The sequence below is a fragment of the Oncorhynchus clarkii genome, chromosome 10, assembly GCF_045791955.1.
Source record: "Oncorhynchus clarkii lewisi isolate Uvic-CL-2024 chromosome 10, UVic_Ocla_1.0, whole genome shotgun sequence".
In the NCBI taxonomy this organism is placed as follows: Eukaryota; Metazoa; Chordata; class Actinopteri; order Salmoniformes; family Salmonidae; genus Oncorhynchus; species Oncorhynchus clarkii.
The window spans coordinates 61,372,175-61,383,931 of NC_092156.1; the positions used below are offsets into that span (position 1 = coordinate 61,372,175).

Here is an 11,757-nt window from a genome sequence, read left to right on the forward strand (position 1 = left end):
GTTAGTGAGGGGGGTATAAGTCTCCAACTTCAGTGATTTTTGGAATTCGTTCCAGTCTTTGGCTTCAGAGAACTGGAAGGAAAGGCAGCCAAAGGAGGTGTTGGCTTTGGGGATGACCAGTGAAATATACAGTTGAAGTCAGAAGTTTACATACACTTAGGTTGGAGTCATTAAAACTCATTTTTCAACCACTCCACAAATGTCTTGTTAACAAACTATAGTTTTGGCAAGTCGGTTAGGACATCTACTTTGTGCATGACACAAGTCATTTTTTCAACAATTGTTTACAGACAGGTTATTTCACGATCACAATTCCATTGGGTCAGAAGTTGACTGTGCCTTTAAACAGCTTGGAAAATTCCAGAAAATGATGTCATGGCTTTAAAAGCTTCTGATAGGCAAATTGACATCATTTGTACCTGTGGATGTATTTCAAGGCATACCTTCAAACTCAGTGCCTCTTTGCTTGACATCATGGGAAAATCAAATTAAATCAGCCAAGACCTCAGAAAAAGAATTGTAGACCTCCACAACTCTGGTTCATCCTTGGGAGCAATTTCCAAACGCCTGAAGGTACTACGTTCATCTGTACAAACAATAGTATGCAAGTATAAACACCATGGGACCACGCAGTCTTCATACCGCTCAGGAAGGAGACGCGTTCTGTCTCCTAGAGATGAGCGTACTTTGGTGCGAAAAGTGCAAATCAATCCCAGAACAGCAGCAAATAACCTTGTGAAGATGCTGGAAGAAACAGGTACAAAAGTATCTATATCCACAGTAAAACAAGTCCTATATCGACATAACCTGAAAGGCCGCTCAGCAAGGAAAGAGCCACTGCTCCATACCCACCATAAAAGTCAGACTACGGTTTGCAACTGCACATGGGGACAAAGATCGTACTTTTTGGAGAAATGTCCTCTGGTCTGATGAAACAAAAATGGAACTGTTTGACCATCGTTATGTTTGGAGGAAAGAGGGGGAGGCTTGCAAACCGAAGAACACCATCCCAACCGTTAATCACGGGGGTGGCAGCATCATGTTGTGGGGGTGCTTTGCTGCAGGAGGGACTGGTGCACTTCACAAAATAGATGGCATCATGAGGGAGGAAATGATGTGGATATATTGAAGTAACATCTTAAGACATCTGTCAGGAAGTTAAAGCTTGGTCGCAAATGGGTCTTCCAAATGGACAATGATACCAAGCATACTTCCAATGTTGTGGCAAAATGGCTTAAGGACAACAAAGTCAAGGTATTGGAGTGGCCATCACAAAGCCCTGACCTCAATCCCATAGAACATTTGTGGGCAGAACTGAAAAAGCGTGTGCGAGCAAGGAGGCCTACAAACCTGACTCAGTTACACCAGCTCTGTCAGGAGGAAAGGGGCCAAAATTCACCCAACTTATTGTGGGAAGCTTGTGGAAGGCTACTCAAAACGTTTGACCTAAGTTAAACAATTTAAAAGAAATGCTACCAAATACTAATCGAGTGTATGTAAACTTCAGACCCACTGGGAATGTGATGAATGAAATAAAAGCCGAAATGAATCACTCTACTATTATTCTGACATTTCACATTCTTAAAATAAAGTGGTGATCCTAACTGACCTAGGACAGGGAATTTTTACTCGGATTAAATGTCAGGAATTGTGAAACTGAGTTTAAATGTATTTGGCTATGGTGTATGTAAACGTCCGACTTCAACTGTACCTGCTGGAGCGCGTGCTATGGGTGGGTGTTGCTTTGGTGACCAGTGAGATGAGATAAGACGGAGCTTTACCTAGCAAAGACTTATAGATGACCTGGAGCCAGTGGGTTAGGCGACGAATATGTAGCAAGGGCCAGTCAACGAGAGCATACAGGTCACAGTGGTGGGTAGTATATGGGGCTTTGGTGACAAAATGGATGGCACTGTGATAGACTGTATCCAATTTGCTGAGTAGTGTGTTGGAGGCTATTTTGTAAATGATAATTGCCGAATTCAAGGATCGGTAGGATAGTCAGTTTTACGAGGGTATGTTTGGCAGCCTGAGTGATGGAGGCTTTGTTGCGAAATAGGAAGCCGATTAACTTTGGATTGGAGATGCTTAATGTGAGTTTACAGTCTAGCCAGACACCTAGGTATTTATACTTGTCCACATATTGGAAGTAAGAACCGTCCAGAGTAGTGATGCTAGTCGGGCGGGCGGGTATTGATCGATTGAAGAGCATGCTTTTCGTTTTACTAGCATTTAAGAGCAGTTGGAGGCCACGGAAGGAGTGTTGTATGGTGTTGATGGGAATGGACCCTGTTTGTGTTTGGTCGGTCACACACACAAAGCACTGATCACATTATGGTTATGACTTGCATGGTGGAACCAAACTGCTCGCTGCAATATAATGGCAACGCAGCGATCAGGCTGGTTCCACCAGGCTTGGTTATGAAGGTGAATTGAAACAAAACTCATCTGTTTAGACCTTTGACCAGGTCAAATGTCACCAACCTGATTCAAGTGTCCTCCCTGTTCAGTTTATAGGAATGCTCACAGCGAGGGCATGTCTGCGTGAAGTTCGAGGGTCCCCATGCTGGTCTTCTCTATGTTGCATGTTTGGCAGCAAACGGAGCATCTCTGTAACATCTGCTGCAAGCCATCCTCAAATAATGGACTTCCTTATTTTATGAGGTGGTGTTGACTGGGAGGGCCTGTGACAGCGTTATACAATAGAAAGCCAAGTGGTAAATTGCATTTTGTTATAAAGTACAAAGCTTTTTGATAATGCACTTCACAACCAAAATGACTGTACTACTTGACTGTGTAATTCACCTACTAGTTTAACAAACCGTTTTATTTTTTTATACAACTTTTCATATAACACACATTACCGTTGTCGATGAAGCCATCTGTCATCAGGGCAGTAACTATGGTCAAGCTAATTCTAGGTCGTCACTAGTTGCCACAAAGTCATAAACCATGCCGATTTCTACAATTTAACTTATTAAGATGTGATTTTAAACGTAACCTTAAATTAATAACGACCTTTTTTTAAACGATATAATCGATTGTGGCTGTGGAAACCCTAATGATATGCTGTATAGATGTAGACTGACTGGATCTCTATATTGGATTCGCTTTATCAAAAGATAGCTAACCAATAACGGCGTTAGCGAAATTATGCCAGAGTATATCTGGTTATACTCACCACCACCAAACGTTGCACACCAAGCTAGCGTTACTATACTGGTGGTGCAGAGGGGACTGGCGAACTCCAACCACCTTTCCGCATACTAGGTTCCTTCGGCAGGGCATGTAAACCGTATAACTGTGTGGAGCCATGGTCAACCCATATAACGTTAGGGCTTTTCAGTCAGAAACGGCGCTGAAAAAATTGCCCCATTTTGAAAAGCGAAGCGGATGGGGCGATTTGCACGTGGAGTTTGGCAAAATTGGGGATGATTTGTTGACATAATTGTAATCCAAAACCAAACTTCATTCACTCGTTGTGAAGCACTGGGTTCCAAACTCCGTTTTTGACTAGGCTGATTGTCCTATTTTCACTTTGTAGTTAATTTTGACACTATAGTACATGTTTGTGACTTATACATGCCACATGGTCCATTTTCAATTGGATTAGTTGCTTTTTATTGGCAATTGCTCTTTATGATTTTTATTAGGCTGATACTGAAATTGTTACAGGAAATAATCCATATTCACAAGTATGGCTCTTCACATGTTGAAAGTGTATTTATTACCTGTGTGTATGTACCTGAGGGAGTGTATGTTGGTGTAATCTGTATCACCTGTCTCTTCCAGGAGGAGGAGGGTCCAGAGGTGCTGCTGGTGAAGGGGGAGGGGTGTGAGGAAGGTCTGTGGAAGCCTGAGGGGAACATGGTCATGGAGGACAACCGGACTATACCCCCTCCTGAACCCGCAGAGGAACCAGCTGAGCAGCACAGGACCACACACAGTCTCACTGAGGTGAGCCCACTGTGAACTACTGTCTGAATGATATTAGGTCAGGATCTGTATCCACAAAGCCTCTCCGAGTAGGAGTGCTGATCTAGGATCAGTTTTGCCTTTTAGATCATAACGAATATAATGATTTGGAAAGATCCTAGATCAGCAATCCTACTCTGAGACTCTTTATAGATACGGGCCCAGGTCTTGATTAAATTTGTGTGGGACCATACCTTTTGAATTATCAAACCATTAAAGAGTGTCAAGGAATCAAATAAACTAATACAGTTGCATAGTATTCATAGCAATCGCTCATTGCCCAATCAGAAGATGCTTCATAGCAGGGTGCTCATATCAGATTTCTGGATCAAACATGCTCTCTCTCTATCTCTTAAAGTCAGTTGACATGGAGGAATGGAAGCCTGATCTGCTGCTAGTCAAAGAGGAGACAATAGAGGATGGGCCAGAGAGCATTGACCTGCTGAGTGGACTAACGATGGGGGAGCAAGGTAAGGAAGAAATACATAAAGCCTACATAAAGTAATAGGTGTTGCACCTGGGAATTGGTGTCTGAATTTTCATCATTCATAAAATGAAATTAATACAACCTATGTTTCCATCCAAAAACACACATTATAATGTATAAACTTGAAACTAGAGTTTTCTCTGCCATGTTTGTAAAGTCTATTTTCTAACCTCTTCCTGCAGGTGGTTGGCTGGAGGCTAACAGAGGAGACTGGGTGGTCAACTTGGATTCCCAGACCCAGACAGGTGCAGCCAAAGGCCCTGGGGACGACATCACTGAGCAAGCCAGGACCATAGGCGACATAGTGGAGGTCAGTGGATGGGACAGCGTCCTCAACTCTGAGCTGCGGTACAATACTGTTAACCACAAACAGAAACAGACAGTCAAACACAAAACAACATCTGATCTTAGTCTCCATGACCGCAAACTGTCTGAGACCAGGCCGAGGCGTAGATTTGTTCTGCAGGGACAGGGAGGTGACCGTATGTGGAGGGAGAGAACAGACTCGGCTAGCGATGCTCCATCCTGCTCCTATAGTTGTGATTCAGAGAGACTGATGGCGCCTCAGGTTAACCCCCTAACAGGTGCTGCCTTCAGCCTGCCTTCTATAGGATCTATCAACTGGAACATGGACCCTGCGACAACTCAGACACTCCCTGGCCTTCATCTTCCTCACACTCTCCTGTTAAACCAGACCTCAGACAATGCCAGTGCCTCAACACTAAATACCTACACAAGCCCATTGACAAATGACATTAGTAGAGACGGAACCAGTAAAGGTGACAGTGCCAAAGAGAAGCGCTTCCCGTGTTCGTTCTGTGAGAAGTCCTTCAGTTTCCCCATAGAGGTGGAGATCCACCAGAGGATGCACACGGGAGAGAAATCATTCAGCTGCCATCTGTGCCGGGCCAGTTTCTCACACTCGTTCAACCTAAAGAGGCACCATATGGTCCACACAGGGGAGAAACCCTACAGCTGTCCCCAGTGTGAGAGGAGGTTCTCCCACCAGCACCAGCTGAAGAGGCACCTGAAGGTCCACACGGGAGAGAGGCCATTTGCCTGTACGCATTGCGGGAAGAGGTTCTCAGAGAGGAGCAACCTCAGGATACACCAACAGAAAATACACACAGCCCATGTATAGAGAATTGTAACATATCATAAATTACTAGTTAGTGTGTTTGTAGTTCACTCTGTTGGTTTGGGATGTAGCAGGGAACTGGATGAGGTGAACGAGTGTGATAAGGCAAAATATATGATATGGTGATGGTTGGTGTGATTGTGTCTGTAAAAATGCTTCACCATTGAAGTGACAACTATGTATCAACCCTATAGGTTGATACTGGTGTTTTATAGTGGGATAATGATAGTGCCTTAATTTACTTGACAAAATAGATTAGATCCGTGTAACGTAATGTTGAACCTTTTCCAAAGTATTCTAAAATGTAATTTTATCAAAGCGAGGGTACCATATTTACCGAAAAGGTCAAGTGTTACCCTAGTGAGAAAAGTTATTCTACTTGTCACGTATCGTTTTGTGCAATAAAAGTTCTGTACTTCATGTTATGACTGTTTGACCATTTTGTTGAAAGTAAATAAAAACTGTACTGACTGATTTGGTTATTTTTGTATCATTGCAGGGTCTGAGTTTCCCTTATCTCAGTGGAACCAACACATTATACTTCATTCTTGAGTCAACAGATATGGACATTTGTTATTTATAATAAACTCCAATGGGTCTGTATTGTTAAGTATGTTACAGTGTTAGAGATAGGTTTGACTGGTTAACATTTTATAATGTCATGTTTCTGTGTGTACAGCAAAGCGTTCCTTATATAAACCTTTATATTATCTTCTGTTCAATTTGTGTTTACAGTCTGCAGTCCATGAGGACCTGCTGATATCAGGTGTGGCTGGTATGAGAGACTGGACCTCTGAAGCGGCTGGTCACAAACCCTGGCCCCGGATCAGGACAGTGGATCAAGAGCCATCACTATTCCTTCCTGATTCAGATTCAAGACGGAACCACGAGGAACAAAGACTCAACCATCACGTAGAACACAACCAGTGGACAGGTGGACTGAACAACTTCAGTCCTGGTGGTCATCAGAGAGACAGAGGCTCCAGTCAGGGATCCAGTCTGCAGCCCAGACCCTTCTCTTCACAGTCTCAGTGCAGGGATGAAGCAGGGTCTGGGGCTGATAGAGAGAGACCCTCCTGTTCCTATGATACAAACAGCACAGCATCCATGATGAACAGAGCATGTCAGCCTGGGGTTCAGCCTTCACAGAGAGTGACAGGAGCCCCCCCTGGTGGTAGTCTATCAGCAAGTCGGTCTTCTCCTTCAGGGTCTTGTCTAATGACTAGTGAATGGGTACATAGAAAGCCTGGACCTGGGTCTAGCCTTCCTCGGTTACCTCATGGTTACCCCACCAATACAGACCGGGTCAGGATGGGTGTTCTCCACAAGAGGTACTTATGCTATAACACAGCACACAATTCCAACAACAGCCAAACAATGGCTAGAGGTCAAGGAAGGAGCTCAAAGACTAACCACCTGATGGTGGTGGCGCCTGCTTCTACCTCCTCTGGTGTCATTGGATCACAATGTGGGAGGCCGAGCATGAGGACGGACCCAGACAAGCCGTATGCCTGCCCCACGTGTGGGAAGCGCTTTGCTGAGGTGAACTATGTGAAGAAGCACCAGAGGGTCCACACAGGGGTGAAACCCTTCAGCTGTACCCAGTGTCACATGCGCTTCGCCCAGGCTGGTGACCTGAGGAGGCACCAGAGGGTCCACACAGGGGAGAAACCCTACAGCTGTCCTCAGTGTGAGAAGAGGTTCTCACGCCAGTACCAGCTAAATGTGCACCTGAAGGTCCACATGGGAGAAAAGCGGTTTGTTCACCTGCACGCATTGCGAGAAGAGGTTCTCAGAGAGGAGCTATCTCAGCATACACCAGCAGAAAAAACATTCCATTCTATAACATAGAAAATTACAATTCTACTCGATAGCTTCTGATGTTTTAGATCAAACCCTGAGTAACAGATTTCAGTGTTGAAAATTGCATCCAGACATTTGATATAAACGGTATAAGGCACATACAGTGCCTTCATAAAGTATTCATACCCCTTGACTTATTCCACATTTAGTTTAATACAGCCTGAATTAAAAATGTATTAAATATTTTTTTTAAATCTCAGTCAACACACAATACCCCATAAAGACAAAGTGAACATGTTTTTAGAAATGTATTAAAAATTAAATATATAACTAGCAAATTTACTTAAGTATTCACACCCCTGACTCAATACATGTTAGAATCACCTTAGGCAATGATTACAGCTGTGAGTCTTTCTGAGTATGTCTCTAAGAGCATGACACACCTGGAATGTACAATATGTGCACATTATTTTACAAATTCTCCAAGCTCTGTCAAGTTGGTTGTTGATCATTGCTAGACAGACATTTAAGTCTTGCCATATTTAAGTCAAAACTGTATCTAGGCCACTCAGGAACATTCAATTTTGTCTTGGTAAGCAACTCCATTATAATTTTTGCCTTGTGTTTTAGGTTATTGTCCTGCTGAAAGGTGAAGTTGTCTCCCAGTGTCTTATGGAAAGCAGACTGAACCAGGTTTTCCTCTAGGATTTTGCCTGTGCGTAGCTCTATTCCGTATCTGTTTATCCTAAAATGTATCCTTAGTCCTTGCTGATGACAAGAATACTCATAACATGATGCCACCCCCATGCTTGAAAATATGAAGAGTGGTACTCAGTGATGTGTTGTTGGATTTGCCCCAAATATAAGGCTTTGTATTCAGGACAAAAAGTTAATTTCATCGGCATATTTTTTTCAGTTTTACTTTGGTACCTTTTTGCAAACAGGATGCATGTTTTGAAATATTTTTATTCTGTACAGGCTTCCTTCTTTTCACTCTGTCAATTAGGTTAGTATTGTGGAGTAACTACAATGTTGTTGATTCATCCTATCAGAGCCATTAAACTCCCTGAGCGGTTTCCTTCCTCTCCGGCAACTGAGTTAGGAAAGATGTCTGTATTTTTGTAGTGACTGGGTGTATTGATACACCAGCCAAAGTGTAATTATTAACTTCATGTTCAAAGGGGTATTTAATGTCTGCTTTTTCCCGCCCCCCATCTACCAAAAGGTTCCCTTCTTTGCGAGGCATTGGAAAACCTCCCTGGTCTTTGTGGTTGAATATGTATTTGAAATTCACTGCTCGACTGAGGGTGCTTACAGATAATTCAATATTTTTGGGGTACAGAGATGAGGTAGTCATTCAAAAATCATGTTAAACACTATTATTGCACACAGAGTGAGTCCATGCAGCTTATGTGACTTATTAAGCACATTTTCACTCCTGAACTGATTTAGGCTTACATACAGACTCAAGACATTTGATTTTCATTTTTAATTCATTTGTAAACATGTCGAAAAACATAATTCCACTTTGACAGTATGGGTTATTGTGTGTAGGCCGGTGACAAAATCGGAATTGAACTATTTTAAATTCAGGCTGTTTCAAAAAAGTATGTTGCATTTTGTGTTTGTACTGTGTAGGTTATATGATGTTTACAAATGCCTGTTTCATTACTTCCAGTCAAATTTTAAAAAATCCCAAGAAAAAAATGCAGTTTATCAACGTGGGAGGCCGAGCATCAAGCGGTACTCCTGCCCCACATGTAGGAAGCGCTTTGCTAGGGCAAACTATTTGAAGGAGCACCAGACCGTTCACACTAAGGAGAGGCACTATAAGTGCAAACTATGTTACAAGATCTTCTCTTTCCAGAGTAACCTTACCTGACATAGGAGTGTCCACAACGGGGAGAAATGATAGCAGTGTAGCTTGAGATGCACACTGGGAATATCTGAGAACCATTCTTTAGCTGACATATTATCAACTCCTCAAAAAAGAAATGTCCCTTTTTCAGGACCCTGTCTTTCAAAGATAATTTGTAAAAATCCAAATACTTCACAGATCATTGTAAAGGGTTTAAACACTATTTCCCATGCTTGTTCAATGAACCATAAACAATAATGAACATGCACCTGTGGAACGGTCTTTAAGACACTAACTGCTTACACGATAGGCAATTAAGGTCACAGTTATGAAAACTTGGGACACTAAAAGAGGCCTTTCTACTGACTCTGAAAAACACCAAAAGAAAGATGCCCAGTGTCCCTGCTCATCTGCGTGAACATGCCTTGGGCATGCTGCAAGGAGGCATGAGGATTGCAGATGTGACCAGGGCAATAAATTGCAATGTCCATACTGTGAGACGCCTAAGACGGCGCTACAGGGAAACAGGACGGACAGCTGATCGTCCTCACAGTGGCAGACCACGTGTAACAACATCTGCACAGGATCAGTACATCCAAACATCACACCTGCAGGACAGGTACAGGATGGCAACTGCCCGAGTTACACCAGGAACGCACAATCCCCCCCATCAGTGCTCAGACTGTCCACAATAGGCTGAGAGAGGCTGGACTGAGGACTTGTAGGCCTGTTGTAAGGCTGGTTCTCACCAGACATCACCGGCAACAACGTTGCCTATGAGCACAAACCCACTGTTGCTGGACCAGACAGGACTAGCAAAAAATGCTCTTTAACGAGTCGCGGTTTTGTCTCACCAGGGGTGATGGTCGGATTCGCGTTTATCGTCGAAGGAATGAGCATTACACCGAGGCCTGTACTCTGAAGCGAGATCGATTTGGAGGTGGAGGGTCCGTCATGGTCTGGAACGGTGTGTCACAGCATCATCGGACTGAGCTTGTTGTCATTGCAGGCAATCTCAACGCTGTGCATTACAAGGAAGACATCCTTCTCCCTCATGTGCTACCCTTCCTGCAGGCTCATCCTGACATGACCTTCCAGCATGACAATGCCATCAGCCATGCTGCTCGTTCTGTGTGTGATTTCCTGCAAGACAGGAATGTCAGTGGTCTGCCATGGCCAGCTAAGAGCCCGGATCTCAATCTTTTAAAGGAATTTCATTCCTTTATGTTCATCAACCAATTCAATTAAAACACTCTGCCCATTTCTAAGAATTTGTAAGATACTTATTTGCATAAAATGGACAGAGACCAGTCTCAAAATCAATCAATAGCGTTTATTCTCGAGAGTACTGAATATAATACAATGTACATTGGTTTATATACATCACATTTCGTTATAGCGTTTTGAATGCTGCTCCTCCTTCTCTCCGATACAATGGCAATATAGTTCACAAGCCTTCCCACATTGTTTAACAGGTGGCAGACAATCTACTACTAGCCCAAAGTCTCTCCCCTCCCTGGGTAGAGACAGGATGTCCTGTAAGGAACACAGCATTCCAGCCAGTCTGACAATAGCTCCATTTGTTTCTAACAAGGAACAGAAAGTCCTTGTTCTAATTCTTGACGAAAACTACACACATTACATTCAGTATTATGATTATAATAAGATTCATACATCCATACAGTAACATATTAGTAGTATTCTGTTTAGTTATAGTTCTGATTTAAATGTATACATAATTTAGTCATTATTCATAAAAATCCCTTAACACAATCCCATTGAGCACATCTGGGACCTGTTAGATCGGAGGGTGATGGCTAGGGCCATTCCCCCCAGAAATGTCTGGGAACTTGCAGGTGCCTTGGTGGAAGAGTGGGGTAACATCTCACAGCAAGAATGGGCAAATCTGGTGTAGTCCATGAGGAGGAGATGTACTGCAGTACTTAATGCAGCTGGTGGCCACACCAGATACTGACTGTTACTTTAGATTTTGACCCCCCCCCCCTTTGTTCAGGGACACATTATTCAATTTCTATTAGTCACATGTCTGTGGAACTTGTTCAGTTTATGTCTCAGTTGTTGAATCCTGTCATGTTCGTAACATGTGTAAATATTTGTAAGTTTGCTGAAAATAAACGCAATTGACAGTGAGAGGACGTTTATTTTTTTGCTGAGTTTAGTTTAGTTATGTTTAGTGCCTTGGGGTAAGGTTATTAACCACATACCCCTCATTAACTTGTCATTTGAAACAGACTTGAGTAAATACATGTTTTTAGAGAGACTAAACCTAGGCTAACACAAGGACAGTTTAATATTTACCTTACTGAGGTGATGTAGATGGAATAAAGCCATTTTATTATTTTCTACTCTATTCTTGCTAACACAATGTTCTTTCTAAACAAATCTGCTCTCAACTTGAAAGATACTGATCATAGGAGATAATGTGTAATGTAGTAAGCAGTAACGTATTTCAAAGAACAGCAATCATACATTTTT

The 11,757-nt window shown here is 42.7% G+C and overlaps 1 protein-coding gene across 2 annotated transcripts in view; it reads left to right on the forward strand.

Moving 5' to 3' along the window:
- The window catches only part of LOC139418913 (uncharacterized), a 74,366-nt gene extending 65,281 nt beyond the window's left edge, over positions 1-9,085 (forward strand). For both annotated transcript variants that reach the window (XM_071168698.1, XM_071168697.1), the window contains exons 4-7: positions 3,793-3,957; positions 4,334-4,445; positions 4,645-4,772; positions 6,336-9,085. In XM_071168698.1, the coding sequence (XP_071024799.1) occupies positions 3,793-3,957; positions 4,334-4,445; positions 4,645-4,772; positions 6,336-7,451 (1,521 nt within the window). In that variant the 3' untranslated portion in view covers positions 7,452-9,085. The remainder of the gene's footprint in view (positions 1-3,792; positions 3,958-4,333; positions 4,446-4,644; positions 4,773-6,335) is intronic.
- The last annotated feature ends 2,672 nt before the right edge of the window (positions 9,086-11,757 follow it).